The 26,789-nt window shown below is 43.4% G+C and overlaps 1 protein-coding gene and 1 long non-coding RNA gene across 4 annotated transcripts in view; one reads left to right on the top strand and one right to left on the bottom strand.

Moving 5' to 3' along the window:
- The window catches only part of FAM3C (FAM3 metabolism regulating signaling molecule C), a 429,441-nt gene that overhangs the window by 290,905 nt on the left and 111,747 nt on the right, over window positions 1-26,789 (bottom strand). For both annotated transcript variants that reach the window (XM_078680653.1, XM_078680664.1), the window contains exon 4: window positions 8,385-8,417. In XM_078680653.1, the coding sequence (XP_078536779.1) occupies window positions 8,385-8,417 (33 nt within the window). The remainder of the gene's footprint in view (window positions 1-8,384; window positions 8,418-26,789) is intronic.
- Window positions 1-26,789, top strand: part of LOC144822788 (uncharacterized) — a 180,796-nt gene that overhangs the window by 107,071 nt on the left and 46,936 nt on the right. The window lies entirely within an intron of this gene.

Genomic DNA, 26,789 nt, shown 5'->3' with positions numbered 1-26,789 from the left:
CTTCCCCCTAAACTTGGGAACTACCCAGAGTTCTCTCCTTAATTAATATATTTATTTGAACACAGGGCATGAGACTCCAAAACAGGTTTCAGAGCCTAGGGAGGGGAAGTGTGAGAGAGAGGAGTAAACTGAGACACCAGATAGTGTCAGTAGAAAATGGGTTTCAACCCATTTGTAGGTCTCAGCCTAGCGTACCTGAATAATCCATGCTTGAGCTCCGCCACAAATTAAGCAGGGAAGCGATCAGCATGAGCAGGCGGACAGCACTGCGCAAGCGTACGTTTTACCACCCGCCCAAATTGTGCTATAAATGGGCTGAGGCTGTCCGGGACTCAGTGCGCCACCTGTGCCCACCGAAGGCGCTGCACCACGTGGGAGCCAAGGCCCAGCATCAGCGTTTACACACAGGCTGACACTCCTTCTGGATTCAGGACGAGGTAGCACGGTGCCTTTCATGCCATGCTCTGCGTGACAAGGACGATCTTTAGTGCCCAGAGAGGGCAGGCGTCCTTTCTGCGCTGCTGCCAACAGCAGCCGATGAAACCTGAATAATCAATGCTTGAGCTCCGCCACAAATTAAGCAAAGAAGCTTCCAGCACGAGCAGGCTGACAGCACTGTGCAAGCTTACCACCCGCGTGAGAGTATGTGTCTGTGTGAATACCCAGAGGCGCACACTGCACCAGTACACGCACCTCTCCTTTTATTTAAAAGCATTGCCAGCTCGAGGCACACATGCACGCCTGTGTTGCGAGTGCCTCCCGGGGTACATGCGCACCAACACTATGGAGTCTCAAGGCGAGAGCGGCATGTCCTGCGCCCTGCCCCAGCACCGTCTGTGTGTGTGTTTGTGTGTATGTGATGTGAGAGTGTGTTCGTATGGGTGTGTGTAAGGGTGTGTGAGAGCAGCGAGAGAGTATATGTCTGTGTGCATACCCAGAGGCGCACACTGCACCAGTGCACGCGTCTTTCCTTTTATTTAAAAGGATTCACAGCTCGAGGCGCACAACCACACACACACACAGCACCACACACACACAACCACACACAACCACACTGTCAGTGCACGCTTTCATCAGACACACCCCACCAGACGTCAGTGCACGCTTTCACCAGGCACACACACCACCAGCCGGCAGTGCACAATTTCTACAGGCACACACACCACCATTCATCAGTGCACACATCAATTGTTAAAGCATCCACAATTAACTATTGTAGCAATCGTAGTATGGCGCACTTTACTTTTAAACATATTCATCTAAAGCGCAGCATGCCACCATTGCTACAAAAATAAATACACATTTTATGGCCTACAATTTATAGACTTTTGTTGCAGTTGGTGTTGCAATATTTAGCAATGCCAATAGCTCAAACTTAATTAACCCGAAACCTATTGCATTGTAAATGCTTGTTTACTGTGTGGTCTTCACTTTTGTTGTTAAAGCCAGCCATGTTTTTACAGTTTGGTTTGCTAGCACTGTTCTGTACAGTTTGCCTTGCAGTGCTTCCCATCCACATGACAACCCAACTATCAATAGAGTTTCACTCAAAAAAACAATCAATCAAATACATGCAACATAGCCCCGGTTTGGCAAACAATTGGCTATCGCTATTGATACCAACATCACCCAAACTAAAGATGCATCACCACCTACACAATCATCACAATTAAACAAATACTCCGACGCACCTCCATGATGCCACTATTGGCTATCATTAGTCACCGAACAGCACTTTTATACCCAACACCAACCACTTAGTAACACCGTTATTTGCACTTGTAGTTTGCTTATCCCTATCAAAACATTCTAGAATGACCACCACAACCACAACCTGAAGCACACAACACCAGACGAAAGCTCGATCATAATGCCGACTCAATGGTGGATTTCGCTCACCACACATACCATCAACACTGGCAAAGTATAGACTAAATGCAGGATATCATATAATGCTCAAAAATTTAGCAATCCAGTAAACAAAACAAGAGTATTCCAAGGCAGTTTTAGAGACCATCGGTAAGGAGCAAATAAACGACTTCACTTAAGGCGTTTTTTAAGAGAAAGCCCTCACTCCCACCTAGTGATGACATGCTTCATCATCGGGCCCCACAGAAGGGACCTAGCATCCCTTCTGTGTGCTACAACGCCAGATCTACTGCGGAGCGGGTTGGTGGGTAAGGACAGTGCTGTGCAAAGAATATTAAGTGAGTGATGTGAGGTTAAAAAAGTCTGTAGTGTATCAGAATTAATTTTATTAGGATCACTAAGGACTTATAAATAAAATGATGTGTAGGAAATATGTCCACAGTTATTCAAGTGGTAGTTTCCTAAGTTAGTCGACATGTTTCAGCCACGAAACGGTGTAAATTTACCTGGCATTCTTCAGGACTTGGTGTGGATAAACCCTGGCGGTATGGACTCTCTAAGGCCCACCCTTACCTAGGGACGTGAAAGTGAAAATAAATAGTGAAAAAAGTGCAAGAAAATTAGAAAGAAAAACTGTCTTTCTAATAACTCCTGGTTTAGGAGGCTTCCGATTTTGCGGTTTCTGCACCTGTTAGAAAGAAAATAGCGAGGACAGACAAAAAAGACAGAACAAACAATCAGTTGTATTGATGATCGCCAATTCTCAGTCCATTGTGCTCCAGTTGGTGGTATCAGAGACAACATGTGGTTCAGTAACAGTATAGTTAACACCACCTTGGTCCCCAGAGTATAGAGCATTATGGGTAGGTAGTGATAAGTGCTATACGTGCTATGTACAACGCGTGATATTTACAAGGGGTTGTGGGTTTAAAAACGCTATCAACCTAAAATGTCGGCGCGATCAAAATCGTGCTGATGATTAAAATAAGGGTAATTTCTCACTTTGATAGTGTGATTATTTCACACCATGGGTCACAGGAGGGGGGTGGAGGCGTAATTGGCACACCCTGCAATCGTCAAAAATAATAAAGTAAGGCAATTGTGTGACTCAAAACGGTACTTAGCTCAGTAAAGTATAGACGATGGAAGGTTTTCGGCTTTATGTACTCACGCCCTCGGCGCTCGGCACCCGTGGTATACCTGTAGCGACCCTCTGCTGGACCCCGAGGATGTCCGCTCGAGGCAGCGAGGTCGTTAAGTAAACACAGCGTTACTCTGCTTCCGGTGGGCGCAGTCGAGCTGCGTCAGTGCGTGAGCATGGACCAATCAGTGTGTACTGACGTGATGTTCGTTCGGCCAATATGGGCCGGTGGCATCGTTGTTAATGGCAACTAGTGATTCCAGCCATGTCGATTAACCACAGCGAGTTTCCGCAACTGTCTTACACACAGCAATGACAACAATTTCAGATTAACTCGTGATGTAGCAACACAAATTCTGATACTAGTGCGTCAATTTGAGAATACATAAGACGATATCAGACACTCGTCAAGGCTCTGGATTTTCTGGTTGGCAGAATGGAGATACGACTTGTTCATTATTGAGTTGCCTGGAGATAGTACGTTAGAATGAATATTACGATCTAGGCATGGTCCAGAGTGGTTAGCTACCGTTAGGATTAATTCAGGATAGAGTTCCAAGGAATATCATCGTTCAGCCCCTGGAGGTGGGTCCCAAGTCTATAGACCCATCTTTGTTCTTTCTCGAACAGACGGCGATTAATGTTATTACCACTTCCAATGTGCTCTATTATTGTCCAGTGCATGTCGTTGGTAGTGTGGTTATGTTCCAGGAAATGTTTACTCATTTTCGTGGTGGATTTTTTGCATCTGATGTTCGAACGATGCTCGCAGATTCTCTGTTTTACCTTCCTGCCAGTCATACCCACGTATCGCAAATCACATGGACATGTGATGAGGTAAACAACATTATTTGTGTTGCAATTCGTATGTTCTCGTTGTGTCCAAGTTCTGCCTGGTTCAAGTTCCAAAGTTTTTGTATGTGTGGTTAGGTGGCAGACACTGCAATTGGAGCAAGGGTAGTGGCCCACCACTTTCGGGAGACCCCAGACGTCAGTTACTGACCTAGGGGTTTCTGTGATTGTTGGTCTCGGTCTTGTGTGGACCAAGGCGTCTTTTACGCTTCTCCCTTTCTTGAAAGAAAACAAAGGTTTTTCCCAGGTTTTTTTGGTGCTGGTTAGAATCCGCCAGTTCTTATTGATTGATTTCTTCATTAAATTAGACAAGGTACTGTATGTTGTTACACAAGTCAGGGGAATGTCTTTATCAACTTGTGTCCTTTCTTCCAGGAGGGCCTCCCTCGGCTGATTACGAGCTCTTTTGTAACCCTTGTTCAGGGTTGCAGTAGGGTATCCTCTGGCCTTCAATTTGGATGATAATTCTGCGGATTGTTCCTTGAAGTCATGTAGCTCAGAGCAATTACGTCTCAGACGTAAATATTGACCGTAGGGTAGGTTCTCTTTCAACGGTCGAGGATGAAAGCTGGTGTATTCAAGGAGATTGTTTTTTGCAGTCGGTTTGTGGTAGGTTTTTGTAATGAGTTTGGTTCCCGAAATCTGGATAGTGACATCCAGAAATGTTGCCTCAGTCTTACTGGTTGCATATGTGAATTTCAGGTTAGGGTCAAGGTTATTGATCCAGAGTAGGAATGTCTGGAGATTTTCTTCATTGCCTGTCCATAGGACCAGGACGTCGTCGATGTAACGACGCCATATTCGTATCGACTGGAAAAAGGGGCTGGTAGTGGGTAAGATGTATTTGGCCTCAAAGTCTGCTACATAAAGCCCTGCCACGCTCGGGGCAAAGGTACTGCCCATCGAGGTCCCGGTGCATTGAAGAAAGAGGTTGCCTTGATATGAGAAAAAGTTTTCTTTGAGTGCCAAAGTTGCACACTATAGAATAAAACTTTTTGAAGCTTGGTGAGTCCAGTTGACAGAGTCTAGAGCTGCTCCCAGGACCTTGATTGTGTCATCTTGGGGAATGCTAGTGTATAAGCTCTCGATGTCGAGTGTGACAGAACGAGGCAGATTTCCTCAACATCAATGAGAGCATTGTCCCTTACTTTTACACCCTCCCCAAAACTCATAAAAATCGGATGCCACCACCCGGACGCCCAATCGTCTCCGGAATTGGCTCCTTACTGGAACCTCTGTCGCGCTTCTGCGATTTTTACCTTAAGCCGCTGGTACAGAGCACGCCAACCTACCTCAAAGACAACAAGAGTCTTCTCCAGTTACTGGAGAGCTTAAGCTTTCCTGAAAACACTGTCACACTTGTCACACTCGACATCGAGAGCTTATACACTAGCATTCCCCAAGATGACACAATCAAGGTCCTGGGAGCAGCTCTAGACTCTGTCAACTGGACTCACCAAGCTTCAAAAATTTTTATTCTACAGTGTGCAACTTTGGCACTCAAAGAAAACTTTTTCTCATATCAAGGCAACCTCTTTCTTCAATGCACCGGGACCTCGATGGGCAGTACCTTTGCCCCGAGCGTGGCAGGGCTTTATGTAGCAGACTTTGAGGCCAAATACATCTTACCCACTACCAGCCCCTTTTTCCAGTCGATACGAATATGGCGTCGTTACATCGACGACGTCCTGGTCCTATGGACAGGCAATGAAGAAAATCTCCAGACATTCCTACTCTGGATCAATAACCTTGACCCTAACCTGAAATTCACATATGCAACCAGTAAGACTGAGGCAACATTTCTGGATGTCACTATCCAGATTTCGGGAACCAAACTCATTACAAAAACCTACCACAAACCGACTGCAAAAAACAATCTCCTTGAATACACCAGCTTTCATCCTCGACCGTTGAAAGAGAACCTACCCTACGGTCAATATTTACGTCTGAGACGTAATTGCTCTGAGCTACATGACTTCAAGGAACAATCCGCAGAATTATCATCCAAATTGAAGGCCAGAGGATACCCTACTGCAACCCTGAACAAGGGTTACAAAAGAGCTCGTAATCAGCCGAGGGAGGCCCTCCTGGAAGAAAGGACACAAGTTGATAAAGACATTCCCCTGACTTGTGTAACAACATACAGTACCTTGTCTAATTTAATGAAGAAATCAATCAATAAGAACTGGCGGATTCTAACCAGCACCAAAAAAACCTGGGAAAAACCTTTGTTTTCTTTTAAGAAAGGGAGAAGCGTAAAAGACGCCTTGGTCCACACAAGACCGAGACCAACAATCACAGAAACCCCTAGGTCAGTAACTGACGTCTGGGGTCTCCCGAAAGTGGTGGGCCACTACCCTTGCTCCAATTGCAGTGTCTGCCACCTAACCACACATACAAAAACTTTGGAACTTGAACCAGGCAGAACTTGGACACAACGAGAACATACGAATTGCAACACAAATAATGTTGTTTACCTCATCACATGTCCATGTGATTTGCGATACGTGGGTATGACTGGCAGGAAGGTAAAACAGAGAATCTGCGAGCATCGTTCGAACATCAGATGCAAAAAATCCACCACGAAAATGAGTAAACATTTCCTGGAACATAACCACACTACCAACGACATGCACTGGACAATAATAGAGCACATTGGAAGTGGTAATAACATTAATCGCCGTCTGTTCGAGAAAGAACAAAGATGGGTCTATAGACTTGGGACCCACCTCCAGGGGCTGAACGATGATATTCCTTGGAACTCTATCCTGAATTAATCCTAACGGTAGCTAACCACTCTGGACCATGCCTAGATCGTAATATTCATCCTAACGTACTATCTCCAGGCAACTCAATAATGAACAAGTCGTATCTCCATTCTGCCAACCAGAAAATCCAGAGCCTTGACGAGTGTCTGATATCGTCTTATGTATTCTCAAATTGACGCACTAGTATCAGAATTTTTGTTGCTACATCACGAGTTAATCTGAAATTGTTGTCATTGCTGTGTGTAAGACAGTTGCGGAAACTCGCTGTGGTTAATCGACATGGCTGGAATCACTAGTTGCCATTAACAACGATGCCACCGGCCCATATTGGCCGAACGAACATCACGTCAGTACACACTGATTGGTCCATGCTCACGCACTGACGCAGCTCGACTGCGCCCACCGGAAGCAGAGTAACGCTGTGTTTACTTAACGACCTCGCTGCCTCGAGCGGACATCCTCGGGGTCCAGCAGAGGGTCGCTACAGGTATACCACGGGTGCCGAGCGCCGAGGGCGTGAGTACATAAAGCCGAAAACCTTCCATCGTCTATACTTTACTGAGCTAAGTACCGTTTTGAGTCACACAATTGCCTTACTTTATTATTTTTGACGATTGCAGGGTGTGCCAATTACGCCTCCACCCCCCTCCTGTGACCCATGGTGTGAAATCATCACACTATCAAAGTGAGAAATTACCCTTATTTTAATCATCAGCACGATTTTGATCGCGCCGACATTTTAGGTTGATAGCGTTTTTAAACCCACAACCCCTTGTAAATATCACGCGTTGTACATAGCACGTATAGCACTTATCACTACCTACCCATAATGCTCTATACTCTGGGGACCAAGGTGGTGTTAACTATACTGTTACTGAACCACATGTTGTCTCTGATACCACCAACTGGAGCACAATGGACTGAGAATTGGCGATCATCAATACAACTGATTGTTTGTTCTGTCTTTTTTGTCTGTCCTCGCTATTTTCTTTCTAACAGGTGCAGAAACCGCAAAATCGGAAGCCTCCTAAACCAGGAGTTATTAGAAAGACAGTTTTTCTTTCTAATTTTCTTGCACTTTTTTCACTATTTATTTTCACTTTCACGTCCCTAGGTAAGGGTGGGCCTTAGAGAGTCCATACCGCCAGGGTTTATCCACACCAAGTCCTGAAGAATGGCAGGTAAATTTACACCGTTTCGTGGCTGAAACATGTCGACTGACTTAGGAAACTACCACTTGAATAACTGTGGACATATTTCCTACACATCATTTTATTTATAAGTCCTTAGTGATCCTAATAAAATTAATTCTGATACACTACAGACTTTTTTAACCTCACATCACTCACTTAATATTCTTTGCACAGCACTGTCCTTACCCACCAACCCGCTCCGCAGTAGATCTGGCGTTGTAGCACACAGAAGGGATGCTAGGTCCCTTCTGTGGGGCCCGATGATGAAGCATGTCATCACTAGGTGGTGAGTGAGGGCTTTCTCTTAAAAAACGCCTTAAGTGAAGTCGTTTATTTGCTCCTTACCGATGGTCTCTAAAACTGCCTTGGAATACTCTTGTTTTGTTTACTGGATTGATACTGGGGTGCAAGAGTGTCCCACTACCCTGCCTCTCCTTTTGTTTAGATATACAAAAATTTAGCAAACCATAAGAAACAAATTTGTTTACTGTGAAAAGCAATACATACAGTCAATGCAAGGCCAAAGAGCTAAGTAGTAAAATACGGATCTTAAATACTCACCAGGGTGTATTGCGATTTCCTGAGGTGATCTAGCTGAAAGACATCATAAATTATAATTTTTATTAGCACGGTAAACACAATTATACACAGTACACACTATACACGTTTGAAACATTTAATTACACTTTAGAATGAAGATCTGAGACAGGAACAATGATGCAAGTGTAAGAACCTGGAATACATGCCTTCGATTAACATGTTGCTAAATATCCTTAGGTCATAAAACAGCTCACTTTTAAGTACGTTTGGAACAAAGGCTTCTATTTCAGGAGTCGTTCATTAACTCCTTCCCATAAAATTTAGTGTCAAATTAGGGGCATAGCCCCCACTGGTGAAATGACAATGGTTAGGAGTGTTGCATCTCTAGATCTCATCTTGCAGGCACATCCAAAACAGGAAAAAACTATTTCACAGATTTAGAGGTAGGTGGAGAGGGCCTGGTAGATGGCAGTCTCCAACGTCGCTAATCAAGCTACCCCCAAATCAAGGAGAGATGCCTTTCACACAAAACCTCAGATGCCTGGTCTCCCTTTATACCTTATACCAAGTACCTACTTGCACCAACTTTGGTGAAATACTTACGAACTTTGTCCTGAATCATACGAACTGCATGTACCAGAATGCAAAGGGGCGATCCGGCTGAGAGGGTACTAGTGTGCTCCCTCGCTGTTTCCTGTTAAAGGGCTCCCGTGAGCCTCCGTAGCTGACGAGCTATTGGTGATGCACCTGCGCGCCCGAGAGGCAATGAAGCCTGTTAGTGTTGTTTGGCAGCCTTCAAAGCCACCCCAAACTGATCTCTACTGATGAAGGATATTATCCAGAAACACGAGTCGTGTCTCGTGCCTAGAGATACCTTATACCAAGTACCTACTTGCACCAACTTTGGTGAAATACTTACGAACTTTGTCCTGAATCATACGAACTGCATGTACCAAAATGGAAAAGGGGCGATCCGGCTGAGAGGGTAGTAGTGTGCTCCCTCGCTGTTTCCCGTTAGAAGAGGACGAATTGATTTCACCAGGCAAATCCCTTCCCGTGGTCATTCCCAGGAAGCGTGTTCTTTAAATGCTTTGGGCAGAGTGCTTTTCTAACAGATACATGTAACAGGTACTCTCTACCTGAGACAGAATAGCAAGTGATTCCATATTTCGAGCCCTAAATGTTTATCATGGAGGAAAAGATCATTATAGAAATTACAAAAGTGTGCATTCTGCAGGTACTGCAAAATATTACAAAGTGACCTGAAAAGAGAGTTATGAAAAATTGTAAAGTAATAGCTAGGATAATCTAAAAAACACCAAAGTGTGCCATCAGGCATTTACAAACAAAATAATAGTGTACTAAGCTGGAGAATTATGGAAACTAAAAGGAGCGCTAGTTGGGTTATAGTGGAACTGTTAATCGTTGGAAAACTCCAGGTATACAGACTGGTTCCCTTGTTTATTTTATCATTTTGCATTCCCTGGGATTATGACCTCCGCTGTGGTCTGCTGAATGGAACTCTGTCACAAGTTCTCTTCTAAAATGGTGTGCCTTTGTTTTGCCAGTGCAGCTCCTGCTACTGTGGGACCTGCACGACTGCCTTAGGGAGTCTCAAGCGGACACTATGGAATAATTTAAGGTATTAGGGGGGTGTTGAGCACCCAGCGTTTGCATCTGGATCAGTTATAGCTCTGCTTATGACTCTTCAGAATAAACTTTGTTTACTCTTAATTTGAAAACGAGAAATAGCACATATATCACAGGCCGGTATGTGTTTTTTTTCTCTGATGGCCTAACTGGGCTGTCAAAGGTGGCCTTCCATCAACAGAGCCAACGTGGGCTCTGTCAACAGAAAGCAGAAAGTCCACCAGTCTCTAAATGAGGTGGGTGGAACAAGAGTTTGGCAGACAGTGTACGCTATCATGTTTGCGACAGAGTACTCTGTTCACCAAACTCTAAATCACCAATATAGCCTTGATAGTGTACATAAGACACCAGATGACACCCCAGAGCAGGATAACATTCAGGATGTGGCTTCATTTCAACAGATGTGGCCTTGAAGCGCTCAGTATTCGATACGAGACCTACAGAACAGGGAACCGTAGCCCTGATGCAGAATTTTGTGCTGATTTTATTATTTCTCTTCACCCTAGTAATCCCGTTGCTACTCATGATGCTTGTCATTTTGTTTATCCGCTTTAAGATTATCCAATATAAGAAAATACTGATTCTTAAGGAAGAAGGAAAATTGCACTACTGCTGCGAGGGGAGTACCCTTTCAGTGTGAGAAACGGACGTTTGCTCTGCTATCGCCTACACTCTGCCTGATCTTTGTGAGTTAGGCAAGCGTGCACTGCTGCTTCCTGAAACATACCCACACAGTATAAGCAAGGTAAGCTTCCAATGCTGTTGTATGAATCGCAGGTCTCAGTGAGGAGGGGAACTCGCACTGCTGTTGCTTTAAATGCATTTGCCTTGTGTGAGCGAGTAAAACATGGCAGCCTTGATCAAAGGTAATGATTGTCTAGCTACTCAATACAATACATTCCTTCTCTCAAGGAGGACGCTACAATACATTTATATACACCCCAAGTATTTCCATCCTTCTGAAAGCAGTGCCTTTTGTATATAACTAGGTGTGAAAGCAATTTATGTCACAAATTTTGTAACAGCAAGCAATAGCTATGGAGGATTTTCTATTATCTGAATTTAACTGCAAATAGTAAGGAATGAAAAGAGACTACATTTAGTTGTTAAATCAATATATCTTGCTAGAACAGATTATAATCGTTGTGCAAGCATTGAAGTGAACATTTTCTTTAACTCAAACAAACACTGTAAAGCAAACAATGATTTAAGGAAAACGTTTTCTTGTATTTGCTGTTCATTACAGCTTGGAAGGCTGTTTTCTCAATAAATATTGGACGGGTAGCGGCGATTACTCAGCCAAATCCTGTGTACATCTGCGAGGTGAGATGGTCGGTTTAAGTGAAATTAATAGTCTGTCAAAGAATTCTGCAGAAGGACCAATCACTTTGATTGCTATAGCGCCAGTGGACCTCTTTGTAGTGTTTGAGTGTTTTATAAAAGAATCTAAACACAACATTACACTAGTTAAACATGGGTACAAGGAGGTCATAAGGACACCAGGGACGTCTGACCAGGATTAACACTTGGCTATTTCTCCAAAGCTGCGAATTATTCTAGAGAGAAAACCCAGCCACAAATAATCAAACGCTAAACTGGGTATATTTATATATATTTACCAGTACCAGAATTCCTGCAAAAAAACAGACCGCATTGGTTTGATATTTTAATAATTATGAAAAGTGTCCCAGACTCAGAGGAGAAGACCTTTATGGCAGGAGGAAATTCTGTTGTTCGCAAGTTGGGCTAAGGAAACACCAAGAGGTATCTTGGAGGAGATAGACTATTGGGCGAGTTCCATATACTTGGGGCAGTCTGTAAATTGTCCCTCCAGAGCTGTGGACAGACGAGTGAGGACCCTAAACTATGCTGTACATTTAGTGGCTCTGAGCATATAAAGAATTGGACATCTGGCAAACTGATAAGGCGAGCTTTGAGCTTCCAATAAAGTAAAGACGGCTGTTTCTGGCCGCTGACAACCCATTTAGATGATTATGATCACTGCGGAGGATTTGTGTTTTGCGTAACAATATAGAGGGAGTAAAAGGAGTTTAAGATTCATTTCTTAAACTCTCCAGATTAAATAGGTCTCCCTGGAAGAAAAAACCTCCTTTAAACAGGAATCTTCTAGGAATTTTGGCCATTCTAAAGCAAACTAAGACCGTGTTATGGTACACCATCTAATTCATCATGTTAGAAATCACCTATTAATGTGAAAATTTAAATAAACTGTAAAATATTTTATCACACTAAAATCTAATGTCTTTTAAAACGTGACACAATCTAAAGTCACAAGGATATTCTAATGAAAAACGCAGCTTGGGTGGCTCGAAAAAGCAGCTTCTTGACACGCAGTAGCACAAATGGTCTTTTAAATAATGCTTGCCATTTTTGGCCATTAAACCAGTCTCAGAGTATAAATGCAATTTGATTTAAAAAAAATAGTTCTCTTCCACAGTTACAATAGACATCAGCTGTTACTGTTGTGCACTCATCTCATGTACACTGAAAATAAGATTTAATTTCTTCTGCACAACCCGACCCAAAAGAAGTTTATGGGTCTCGTGACAGATACAATTGTGTAAGTCTTTGCCAGCTCCCACAACCTGGGATGTTACCGCAAGGTATAGTAATCATTCCATTCTAACAGGCCATGGAAAAATAATAAAAAATAAAGTTTTCAGAAAGATGTTCAAGAAATTAGTACACGAGTTGAAAAGGTCCACAATCCTGAAACCAGAAGAAACTGCTAAGCTAAACTAGTTGGGTAAAAAATATAGCAGTTATAGTAAAGTGAACAAATGTGGAGCAGTCACAGTGATGAACCAGTCTTAACTGCAGGACTTCAAAATTATGGAGGGAGGGAAAACAACGTGATGAGACTAAAGGTGATAAACATGTTACTACATCAATCCCGGTATAAAAGCACCTCTCTAATTCTCTTACTACAGGGAAGTTACGGCGTTTCTAGTCACCTGTAATAAAGAAATGACGTAGTTGGTCAACTATAATAAGTTATTACAATTGACTTCTGATGGCATAATACCTGCTGCCAGAGCCAGCAGCCAGTGTGAAAGATAGGCCACAGAGCTTAAATACAGTTGAAGTTTATTCAAGGATAACAGGAACTAGATTTCCTATCTTCCAATGTTTTTTTCTAAAAAGAAAACGGTTTCAACATAAAATAGATATTCAGGGCTATAAAGTCACTTTTTAGACGCTAAAGATATTGAGTGTTAATGGATATTCTGGAGTCCTGCATTTTTTAAATCGGACTTACAATAAACTGGTTCCAATATCTTTCTACAAAAAATACTGCCTGCCTTCTAATGTGTTTAACTTTGCGCTAACAATTCTTCTTTCATTCTTATTTACAAATAAAGTTTTTAAAAAGAGCAAGACAAGACGGATGTTAGGGCCAGATGTACGACCCTCTTTTGCGGCCGCAAACGGGAGAAACTCCCATTTGCAGACACAAAATAGTGTAATAGCATGTACAAATGCTGTTTTGCGAGTCACTGACTCGCAAAATATCATCTGCGACTCTCGCTATTAGGAAGAGGGCGCCCCTTCCTAATAGCGAGTCAACATGCAATGTACTAGTGTTTTGCGACCGCATTTGCGGGTGCAAAACACTCACAGTTTACCACCTACTTCAAGTAGGTGGGAAGCCACTCGCAAAGGGTAAGGGGTCCCCAGAGGACCCCTTCCCCTTTGTGAGTATGTTGGAAGATATTTTTTCTGAGCAGGCAGTGGTCCCAGAGACCACTGCCTGCTCTAAAAAAATTAAACTGAAAAGTTTCATTTTTCTTTTTAGGTCTCGCCTGAGCCAGCGCATGCACTGTTCTGGCAAAACTTTTAGTAAGGGGGCTTGAAAAAGCTCACCACACGCTTTTGCTTGTGGCCTAAAGCTTGCGGTTACGTGCACAGGTGCCATCTGGCTTTCCTCACGCGTCATGGCTCATTAAGCGCATCGCTCGTGGGCACCCTTACAGCACGCGATCACTTTCAAGTTTGTGTTTTTTTGTGAAACGCGGTATGGGGTAAAACAGTTATTCGCCGGCTATAACACAATTTGGTCAAATAAATAAATGGGGATTATTATAAATATTTTTTTAACGCTAGGCATTGAGTACTGAAGCCACTAAACCTCTTAGATGTAGCACCAAGAAGCAGTCTGCCTTTGCCGCCTCATGCGCTATATTATCATAATTGCCAGCTGATTCTGTTTGCAGCCGTAACCCTTTCTCCCGAGCAACTCTTTGAAACTAAGTGGCCTCCTCCAATTTACGAACCCCTTTCCCCACTTCCACTTCCCACTCGAACTTATGCTTGGCACGCCTCTGGGGTGTGACACTCTGTGACGTGCGCTGGTGTTGGTTCTCAGCTTGTGTTTCCCATGGCTTGCCAGTCACATGCTCCCGAATATGTTGTCAGTTGTTAGGAGACTGCAGGAGGGCTGTACTCGCCGAGATGCTGCAGATGCCCTGGGGTTAAAATCTCACTTTTTCACTTCGAGAACAGTTTTCGTTTACTGCTTCTTCTACACCACTTCTCCAATCGCACTTAAACCTTACATTTGCTTTATCATGGGGCCAAATAAGATCTGTGCAGCACATGGTCCTGCTGATGCGTGCTGTCACTAGTGCAGCCCTTGTGCATGGTTTAAGCTGTTGCACAACATCGGCGAACCACGCCATAACGATTTCTGGCGGGCTATTGGCATTTCATTGATGCAGCCTATAGTAAATAAACCTCAGACTGGGCGGAAAGAAATGCAGCGTTGACAATATGTGTGTGCTTCTTAAAGGTGCACTAACCTATTCAGGGACTTCAGAAGAACACTTGAGAGAGGCAGCGGGGTGTTGAAATAAACGGACTCCTGGATTATTTTAGAAACAAAAATCACATTTGCGGTATTAAATGAGTTTTCAGAAAATACACGTTTGTTCATCGTTAACTGTTCAGATTTGTGTTTTTATTTGTTTTGAGGCATAGATTTTGGCATCGGTAAACATGCACTCAGAGGACTGTGTTTTTTTGTTTGCATATTTCTGTCTACTGCTCACGAATACCCACTTTAAATCATTCAGTGCCATGCAAATAATTAAACCGTATCAAGGTGATACCTGTTAATATGAGAGGCCGGTTTATTTTCTCTCATACATAGAGTGCCTAAAATTCCAAACTTAACTAGGTATGCTTTATGCCAATGTGTGTGGATTACACTGTGTCACAACAGCATCACTCAGCGCAACCGCAGCATATCACCCAGCGCAACCGCAGCATATCACCCAGCGCAACCGCAGCATATCACCCAGCGCAACCGCAGCATATCACCCAGCGCAACCGCAGCATATCACCCAGTGCAACCGCAGCATATGACTCAGCGCCGCCACAGCGTCACTCAGCGCCGCCACAGCGTCACTCAGCGCCGCCACAGCATCACTCAGCGCCGCCACAGCATCACTCAGCGCCGCCACAGCATCACTCAGCGCCGCCACAGCATCACTCAGCGCCGCCACAGCATCACTCAGCGCCGCCACAGCATCACTCAGCGCCGCCACAGCATCACTCAGCGCCGCCACAGCATCACTCAGCGCCGCCACAGCATCACTCAGCGCCGCCACAGCATCACTCAGCGCCGCCACAGCATCCCTCAGCGCCGCCACAGCATCCCTCAGCGCCGCCACAGCATCCCTCAGCGCCGCCACAGCATCACTCAGCACCACATCAGTATCACTCAGCACCACATCAGTATCACTCAGCATCACCTTTGCACTAGTACACCACCACATCATCATCACTCAGCAAGACCAGAGTATCATTCAGCATCACATCAGCATTGTCTCTGCACCAGTCACCACCACCAACTAAGCACCACCTCAGCCTGCTCTCGGTATATGCCATCTGTTGATTCTCCCCTAGCGTCTGCCCGCTGCTAGTGTTATAATACAGGTACTAGTTTCCAACCTTCATCCTCGGATTGTTTATGCCCCTCAAAAAAAGCTTTAAGAAACAACCATTGGAATAGGCAGAAACAAGTTGCCAGCATTGCAAGAACAAAAGAAAATTCAGGACATTTTTTTATTGTAAATACTTTTTTCAACATGGTCGTTCAGTACATAATGCCTTCTTGGTCGTATATAAGGTAACAAAAATGCTTCTGACACTTTTTTATTAAACCTTTTCAGCATGCTGCACAGCAGCCACACTTCTCAACAGCACAGCTTACAGACATTGGCAAAGCCAATAGCTTTGGATCAACACTAATAAGGCCCCAAAGCCGAGCCCTATTGGCTATGCCAGTGCATGTTTTTAAATGCATCGCGTTTTCCTTTAAGGAAAACGGGCTGCATTTAAAAAGAACTGCTTTATTAAAAAAGCAGTTCCAGACATGGTGGTCTGCTGAGCCCAGCAGGCCACCATCCCTGGGAGGGCCTGTCATTCTCAATGAGCTCGCAAATTGCGAGAGGCTCATTAATATTCATGAGCTTCACAATTTGCGACCCCATTGGAGAATCGCAAACAGTGTTAAACACACTGTTGTACATGCAAAATAGCAGCTCGCAAATTGCGAGTCGCAAATGACTAGCAATTTGAGATGGCCTAGTTTGAAGGTCGTACATCTGGCCCTTAGTAGCTTGAGGGAAGGGTGATGGAATTATCGTGTGTAATAGGGAATAAAGGTCCAGTTTTACAAACACATTTTCCCATAGACCCAGAAAGAGGGCCAGATGTATCAAGCTAAATTGCAATCGCAAACGCTGAAAATAAGGAATCAAAAAATTGCGATTCCCTATTTTGCCCATGCATTTAGAGAATCGCATTTTGCGATTTCCTAAATGCTATGCTAGTAGGCATTGCAAATTGCGATATTGCCTTAAGGAACCGCAAAATACCACCAACTTCAAGTTGGTGGTAATTAGCGATTTCCTAGAAAAAGGCACTTAGGGCATGTGTGTGTGCCACATGTGCACACATGCACATTTCAGAGGTGCAACAGGGTGTCCTTTTGGAACCCTTGCACCCTTGAAATTGCGTGAGCAATTAGCGAGTACATATTGGGTACTCGCTAACTAAGCACGCAATTCCCATTCATCCTTATAGGCCTCTTGGCCCATAGAAATGAATGGGAAGCCATTCCTTATTTACGACTCACAATTTGCGAGTCGCAAATAAGGAATGTGTAGGATTCAGAATTTTAAATGCGAATCCTACCTACATAGCAGTTTGCAAAACAAATTGCTATTAAGGACTCGCAAAACTGTACTTTGATACATGTGCAAAAACTGCTTGATACATCTGGCCCAAAATACCCCTGCATTACACCAAGAAGATCTTGCAAGTCACTTCTGCTTCATACGTCTATATGGTCATGGAATCTCAGATGACTAGCAATATCTTTATAATGTGCTGTCTTTATACCATATATTCCTGTTTCCGTGTCTATACACAATGATAATAAATCTAGATTTTTTTTTGCCTTAAGAGCATACTCTAAATCGAGAAATTGTCTTCAGGTCCATGGCAGTCAGTGATTACTGGGCTCTATACTGTGTGGGTACTGTTAACCACTGGTATGCAGTTCCACAATACTGGTGCAAACAAACTGGATCAACACAATACTTCCTTAGTGCACTTGGCTCTCTCTGGGAAACGCAGCAAATAACATTCAATAATATCAATGCCCGGTCAGTGTTTTCACTTTACACAAGGAAGCAGACCCCAACATTATTATTATTATTATTTAATGAAATTTATAGATAGCGCAACTAAACCCGTAGGCATCAAGGCGCTGATGATGGTAAAAGGAAAGCTCAGAAATCACCTAAGAAATTAGTTATGGATAGGCTTCTTGAAAAAGCCAGGTCTTGAGGGCTTTGCGGAACAAAGTGTGGGAGGAGATCACCTTGAGGTCGCTGGGAAGTGTATTCCAAAGTCTAGGTGCCAGGAAGCGGAAGGACCTTCCGCCCCATCTGGCCTGGACTATGCGAAGGACAACTGGCAGGCTTTTGCTGGAAGAGCGGAGTGCTCTACCAGGGGTATAGTAGGCCACCAGAGCACAAATAGCCTCCGGACCAGTCTCATTGAGGGCACGATGAGTAAGACATAAGGCCTTAAAATTAATCCTCGCCTGCATGGGGAGCCAATGCAGATTTTTTTCTGATGGCCGTGCCCGAGGAGCGTTTGGGGGCATCCACAACAAACCGGGCAGCCGCATTGTACACAGTCTGGAGGCGATGGACCAGACCATTGCTAATGCCATGGTAAAGTGCATTGCAATAGTCCAGTCTAGAGGCAATGAGCGCCATTACTACCTGTTTGCGTGACTAAGGGGAGAGATAGTGAGCAATTTTTCTCAAGATCCTCAGCGCATTGCAACAGGTGGACACAGTCCTGCTGACCTGTTTGTCTAGCGAGAGAGAGGTGTCCAGAATGACCCCAAGATTGCGGGCAGATAGGGACGGCAAGGGGCAGGTACCTAGTACAGAAGGCCACCAGTCCATGGACCAGATCTCACTTTTGCCCCCAAAAATGAGGACCTCCGTTTTCTCCCCATTAAGCTTGAGGAAATTCTCGAAAATCCAGCCGGCGACCGCCTCCATGCAGTTTTTAAAATTAAGAGCAGTAATGCTGGCAGATTGAGAGATGGAGACCATGATCTGCGTATCGTCGGCGTAGGAGAGAACTTCTAGCCCAAAGGATCTTATAAGCCTGGCGAGTGGGGCAACATAGACGTTAAAAAGTGTCGGGCTCAGTGAGGAGCCCTGAGGGACCCCACACTTCACCGCCTTAATAGATGACATATACTCGCCTAGCTTGACCCTTTGCTTCCGTTGGTCAAGGAAGGATGTTAGGAGGCTGAGAGCGGAACCCTTGACTCCCAGCTTACTGAGTCGGCTAGCCAGAATGGTAGGGGACAGGGTGTCAAAAGCAGCCGTAAGGTCAAGTAACACCAGCAAGGTGGTCTGACCGGTGTCGACCTTAGAACGGATGCTGTCGACAACCACCGTGAGCGCCGACTCAGTGCTGAGGGTCCTCTGGAAACCGTGCTGTGAAGGATCAAGAGAGTTGGAACTGTCAAGGAAAGTGCTCAAATGGAGGTTGAGATGAGCCTCTAGAAGTTTGGCAGGGGCTGGGAGAAGGGAAATGGGACGGACGTTCTTCAATATCCCAGGGTCCAGAGTGGGTTTTTTCAACAGAGGCTTGACAGTGGCCATTTTCCAGGAGAGAGGATAAGTCCCCTCTGAGATGGCCCTATTCATAACCTCCATCAAAGGGGGCAGAATAGTCTGTCTCCGGCCTTAAGGACCTTTAAGGGGCATGGGTCTAACGGTGACCAGGACTTTAATTTGTCCAGCAGCGTGTTAAGGTGTATAACAGTAATGGGAGGAAACTGGGAGAGGGAGTAGGAAGGGGCAGATGCTTGGTCTTTAGAAATAAAAGTCGGAGATATGGCAGGTTGGGGACTGGAGTTAAGGATTTCTAGGTCAGTGTAGATGTACGAGATCTTTTCATGGAAGAATGTAGATATCTGGTCACACAGTACCTGGGAGGCTGTAATAGAGTCAGGAGTCTGAATAAGGGAAAGGTTATCCACTATCTTAAACAGATCATTATGAGATTTAAGCGAGGATGTAAGCCTGGAGTAATAGGCCTGTTTTTCTGTGAGGACCGCAGCTTTATAGCCCTTGAGAAGGAACTTATGTTTTTCCCTCTCAACGGGGTCCAGGTGTGTCCTCCAGAGTCTTTCCTGCCTCCTTCCTAGTGCTAGTTGCTAGATTTCAAATAACACTGACTTAAAGACTGGGTATCAGATTAGGCTATATTCAGATACACTCTGAGGTTTTATTTATTCCGTTAATAGGAGCTAAGCTCTTGCAAAAGGGCCTTAAAGTTGGAAAGGGGATACAAACAAGGGAAATCTGGGTCAAACTTTGGTCCTAGACCAACATTGAGGACTATTGATTTTTCCCTTCAAACCAGCACACTGGCTTCAGTAATCCAGCACATGTTCTTTATTATTCATATCTTCAAGTCTCCCAGGGCATTATGGAACATTGAAGCTTCACACCCTTGATAATATTTTTTTAGCAACTGGTGGGAGGATTGGGAACTGTGCCGCAAAGTATCTGTGCTTTAACTTGTTATCAATAAGTTTGTAGGAGGTGATATTTTCTGAAGTTCCAATGCTGCTGTAGTGTAGTTCCTATTATCCCAATAGGCTCTGCGCATTGGAATAATATCTTCAATAGTATAGACCTAGGGCAGAGGTTAACTAGGTCTTCTACTGACGATATTAGACTTAAAGTTTTTGGTTTTGCCAGCTAGCTCAGAGTTCACTAGAAACTTTCTCGAATAGGCAAGGAGGAGTTTAACCTCCCTGGATAGACAAGAAGGGATTTCGTTTCTGACAACCATAGAACATGACAACTTTGCTCTCCCCTAATCAAGAGTGTATCTCTAGAGTCGTGTGAAAACAAAAGACAACTTATTTTACTCAGTCAGTACGTGCATTCTTAGTTTCACCAGATTGTAGAGAAAAGGAAGAGACGGGCGTGTTCAATAAAAGATGTTATTTATTGATCAGTCTCTTTTCTCGTACAAGAGAAATGAATCGATATTATTGCGATACTTATGGTTAAGTAAAGTGCATACAATAAAAGCAGAAGTATAAAATAATACTGCAGAAGCATTCATATGGTTTCTAAGCCATATGATATTTAAAATCGATAAAATAGATACATACATATATACATTGATTAATCGTACTCAACTGGTGCTTCTAACTACGCCTACCCCAGTGTACCTGACCTAAGCCTAATACGTGGGCGGGAGTAGATAAGTAGCAGTTTAAGTTAAGTTTGTTTTGCCAAGTGACTGACTCAAGAATTCTCTGTAAGGGGTGGTTCAGTTCTGTACCTGAGATCTAGAATGGTTGAGGGCTGGTATCTCTCGTCTCTGGTCTTGATATTCCAGCTGCCTGCGAGGGCCGCTTGGAAGCGCCGGAGCTGGATTTCTCGGCAGGAGAAAACAGCGTCTCGTTCTCAGCGCGTCAGGAAGGCGGGGCAGCGCGTGTGGGCTTCGCTCTCTGCTGGGCTCCTCAGCACGTCTCGCTGCTCCGATCTAGTCACCACCGCGTGTGTTTGCTTAAGGCAACGTCGGTAATATTTATACCTGTAAGGTGTCGAGATTGACGTAAGGATGGACATGGATACGTCAATAAGGATGTCATACGAACAGGCTTGTTCGCACATTCTTTTGCTGAAGTTCTCGGTGAAATCAAAACAATGGCCGCAGGGATTTTCCCAGGTTGTCATAGGTTTGATTTGTTTTGAGAACTCCGTATGCCTTATCAGGGGCTGGAGGAATAGTGCTTGTCTAATTAGATGGCATGCATTATTACCTAATCAGATAACACGTTTCTGTGCCGTGGTGTGGCTTAATCAGATAACGTTTTTTTGCACCGTGGGTCGGCTGCTAGTTAAGTATTAACCAGAACAAGGTCAGGAATAGGGGGATCGATACAGAACCTATAGGAATACATCACACCCACTCCACGTTGACTATGTCCATATTTACAAGATCTAGGCATAGTAAATATACCAGTAGAGCATGTGTATACCGTGCCACCCCAAAATACATCCATATGCATTTTTGAAAACATGAAATATACGAAAAGATATATATATGCATTATATGCACTCAAGCAGTATAATAATGCTAAATAAACCACGCATATTCATACATCATTATTAATAAAATATGAAAATTACACATGAAATGGCTCTTAATACAGAAAAAAAAATGCGAGACCATTTCATCACAAAATAAAATATTTATGAACAGGCCAGAGGGCAGCTAATGACTCTAAAGGTCCTAAAATAGAAATATAGTTCTCTAAGAATAGTTTCTACTTTAAGCAGAAGATAAGTGTCCCGAAAAATTGTAAAATATTTTTGGGGCCGCTGAAAAATTATGTTCCGCTGTCCGTAAACTGGAGAAAATTGTTCATGATACTTTATTATCAAAGTTGAAGGCCAAATTCAGGGTGTTGGGAACGCCTTGTGCTAGCTTGCTCAAAAGTCATTATTTCTGCTCTGGTGAGAACATCATATCATTTAGACTCTCGAAAAAGCTGTCAACAGCTTCCTGTGAAAGTTCCATTAACTCGGAAAAAGATGTTACCATGCATTCATGAGCATGATTGCCTTCATTGATGTTTTGATCAGCATAGCTGACAGAAGGTCGTACCTGATCGATGCTGCTTTCATCTTGAACCTCACTACCCCTTAATCGTAGTGGTGAAGTCTCCACGAATGCCGTCATCAGGATTGGTAGCCGCAGGGGACAGCACAATGCATGAGCCGTGACCGGACCCAACAAAGTTTCTGCATCCATTGGCGCATCCGATTGTAGCGTCAGACAGGTGTCCAACATGCATTCTTCTCCGCATAGCAAGCACCTTAATACAGGTAAAACACAGCTTTGCCACATTGGTCTAAATGAAAGAAACCAAGTCATGTTCAGGTCTCTAAGCCGGGACAGTCCAAGGATTTTAGATATCCGGTCCCGGTATCCAATGGCTAGGATTGTTTCTTCCCTTGTCGCAGGTGTTTTGTCTGTGACACGGTTTGCCATAGCGAAATAACAGGATCAAAAATAGGATTCCTGCCACTAGTCCCAAAAGGAGAGGAAGTCCACCAAAGACGGAATGGGCAAAGTCTGGAAAAATACCCAGAATGGCTTTAAATGGTGTTAGAGCCCCTGAAAACACTGTCTTAAATACATTTGAGACTCCACTGGTATCAGAAATATTTAAGATTTCGTTCAGGATTTCTGCGAAATGTATGGGGGAATTAGTCGATAACAATGAATGAATCTCTGCCGTTGTCCTTGCAACTTGGAGATCATACGTTTCTTTTGATGACGTGAGCCTGGTCGGCGTCTGAAGGAGCACAGTTTTCATTCTGCTTAAAGTATCAACTCTAATGGAAGAAATTTTCAAATTCGCCCATAACCTTGCCTCCCTGTCTGGCATTGCGCTGGGGAACAATACTCGTTCACAGCACATGACCTTCGCAGTCGTAGTTATGAGATAAGCTATTCCGGGCACCAAGCTACAACATCTGCGGTCTACAATTATAATGTAACTCCCGTTCGATAGTCTCCTAAAGAATGGTTCTATTTGTGTCGCAGGTGTGCCTAGCTGGTGACATGAAAGGTTATTTGAGGACCCTTCACAGGCTCCGTGTAAACTAATACCATTACACAGAAGTGTACCGCTTAGTGACATGGCACAATTATCGCCACTAAGAAACACTTTCCGGCCTTTATTACTGACACAAGCATGTGAATAGGGCAAGTTCCATGTTGACTTAATGTACCCTTTACCCAATTTTTCGTACATGCCAGCCTGTATATATTTTTGGCAGTATTGAAACCTGAAAGTAGATATTGGAATATTAATTATTCCATGTATTATCCACTCACTGACAGGTCGTTCTGACATGGTCAATGGTAATCTCTCGAGTTTCTCAATGCTCAGGATTGTATAATCAGCACCCTTCTGTGCCATACTGATTTGTCTATCAGTAAGGTTAAAGATATTGAACAGTGACGTTGTGTTGATTAAACGCCAAGGCACATAGCCTGAACGCAGATTTTGTAACGTCCAGCCAAGTTGTACAATAGAACGCAATTGGGACTGACCGTGTTGTAATAACAGTAAGTCTTGCGATATTATGTCGATTGCTGAAGACACAATGCTGTCCAAAGAGTATATCCTGGAGGACAGAGTCATTAACCCATTGTCCACCACAGAAAGTGATTTTTCCAAATTAACACTGTCAATTTCCCGTATTTTCTCTGATGTTTCAATTTGAGTTATTTTCCAGGCTTCGTTATAAGCTGCATATACAGAGGCTGCTATGAAGCGTTTTTGACGCTGTTTGCGCGGTCCCATAATGAAATCACGCAAGTCAGCACCATCAGTAAGTAAAGTTAGGTGTTGCTTAATTTCTGACAGTGTGGATGTTTGTAGCCATTGAAGGCAGAGTTTGCCCACACTGTACGTGGTAATTATCCCTGGGTGTTGTCTTTGGGAATATCTAGGGTCTGGCCTGGTCAATTTGAACCCCTGGATTTTGTTCAGGAATCTGTCTTGACAGTTATTTGTATCTGTGGGCCAGATCAACCACTGTTTCCAATCAGGATGTGTTCTGTTTTGACTTAATACATGGTTTACGTCTATCTCCTCATCTGTAGAGCTATTACTGTTCATTGTTGGCTTTGGAATAGACGGTTTGTTTAAATCCTTGATTTTGGCTAGGCCAAGACAGGTAGTCTGTTGAATAGTGTCATTCAAAAATATAATTTGTTCTGGGATCATGCAGGCTCTAACAATGATTCTATACCTTGTACTTGCCATTCCTTTGTACCCCAAACACTTTTTACTTCAACATTTTTGTCCCAGTAATCAAAACCAAATGCACTCATTTGTTCAAAAAACGAGTCAGAATATATCAATTTAGTGTTTGTAAGCATGGTCTTCGTACCTGTCTTATTTGCTAATTTGAAATAAAATGTTTCTGCATTACTTGTGTTGAACCCTGAAAAATATGAATATTTGTCATAAAAGGTTCTTGAGCTACCTTTTGGAGGGGTTGCACAGTGTTCCCATTGATTATAATTTAAAACATTTCTAGGTTGTGCAGATTTATGCAGATAATGATTACTATAGTGATTATAGCACAACATTTTATCATAATTAGACGAACCCTGCAAATAATCATGTTTTGTAAATTTAGCAGACATCACTAGATCAGACATCATATTATTAATGCTTTCAACGTCCCAATCATCAGCAACTGAGCTTGGTTTTACAAAGTCACTCAATGAGATCTTAATTTGATGTGGATACTTCAGGATTTCAACCGGACCATAGATTTCATAATCAGTATTGTCCCATGCTACCCCACCGGGTATAGGATTGGCTGTGAAGTTGACTGAAGAAAGTTCTCTTTTCTCGATGTGTGAAGACGTGTGTGGTTTGAGGACCAAGTTGATTTTCTGGCTTGCTGTGTCCATTTTAGCATATTTTCCCTCAATGAAGTGTCCCAAACATAGTACCATGATGAGCCAAAATATGAGGATAAGTGCACCTAAGGCCACCCAGAATTCAATCCATGGAGAAATCAGTTAGGTTTCTTTCAGATGTTGAAAAAGTTCCTTAGCTTTATTTTTAAAGGTTTTTGTTGATGTTTTCTTCCTTTGATTCACTCAGGTTTTCGGATGAATCGCTGAAGTTGATGAAGTAACCGGATGCCGTTCTGTCTATTGTTCCAATTGCTTCAGGATTGATATTTGCTTTATCAGTGTGTTTTGTTGCAGCAGCATAGTCATTTATTACTTCATTGTAGATTGGTGTGTCTCTGCTAAATGTTTTTATTTGGGTTTTTAGAGGTTTAAGTTCCATAGCATTGTTGCATAGTCCTTGTTGTTGTTCTTTTGGCATTTCAAATGTGAGTAGCCTCTTAGATTGAACCTCTGTGTTTGTAGCAAACCTTGGTGTTCTGCTACTCATCGGGAGTCCACTTGGCCTACTGTTTGTTATCGGCCACATGATTGTGGTTTTATCAGGTCGATTGATACAACTCTGTTCTCCTTTTTACCAGCAAGGGGCGGTAGTACTACTGATCTTGTCCCGTTGATAGACAAGACAGGAACTGCTTTTCTGTAAGAAGGCCCAAATTCCTTCTTTACCGCGATCTTCTCTCTGACTAGATCCCCGACTTTTGGAATCCAGACAGGTCTTGCTGGGACAGGTGGTTTTTCTTCAGTGGTCGTTGGCTGTTTCAACTTTATGTTGCTCAGGTCTTTCCTTGTTTCGTTTAAGTCCTGTAAAATAGCCAAACGATCTTTGATATCAAAGCTTTTTTCTTTAACCACTGAAGTCTGACTGTCAAGATCTAAGACCATCATTCTAGCTCCAAACAATAATTCGTACGGACTGAATCCCCTCAGAGAATTTCTTGGCAGGTTATTTAGACTACGTTGGACACTTATTAGATGTTTTACCCACCCAGCTCCCGAACCTAATACCTTTGCTGTTATAGATTGCTTTATGTCACGGTTTTTTCTTTCTACGATTCTGTTTCCCTCGGGATGAAATGGACAAGAATACCGCAATGCAATGCCCATGCTGGTCATGGTCTCCTTATAAGCTCGAGAGCTAAAGGCAGGACCCTGGTCAGAATGCAGCATGCCAATTGCGTATGTGCCGATAAAGACTCGCAAATCTTTTATAACAGTTCTGGCGTCAGCCGATTGCTGGGGCCACATCCATATGAATCTCGTGCATGAATCCACTGCAACCAAGATATATTTATAGTTACCATCCCTTTGTAAGGGACCACAGTGGTCCAGGTAAACACAAGCTAATGGTTTATCCGAGATTAGAAGGGGCGTCTGAGCTGGTCGTCTCACTGTTGATACTTTCATTTTTTGACATATTTCACATTCTAGAACATAGTTCCGTGTTTGTCTTCTCATTTGTGGCCACCAGTATCTCTGTTTTAATAACGACACTGTGGCTGAGACGCCAGCATGTACAGAAGCAAGTCCTTCGTGTGCCGCTATGAGAAGTCCTAACCTATGTTCCATGTTTGGAATTGCCCTATACCCCACTCCAGGGATTCGAGCAAACGGAACATTGTTTGTATCAGTCATATATGAGTATTTCACTGGAAAGCCTTTCGGGAGTGTTTCTAT

This window comes from Lissotriton helveticus, chromosome 1_1 (genome assembly GCF_964261635.1).
Source record: "Lissotriton helveticus chromosome 1_1, aLisHel1.1, whole genome shotgun sequence".
NCBI lineage: Eukaryota > Metazoa > Chordata > Amphibia > Caudata > Salamandridae > Lissotriton > Lissotriton helveticus.
Note: the sequence above shows the minus strand (reverse complement) of the source record. Positions and strands in the feature narration are given on the sequence as shown.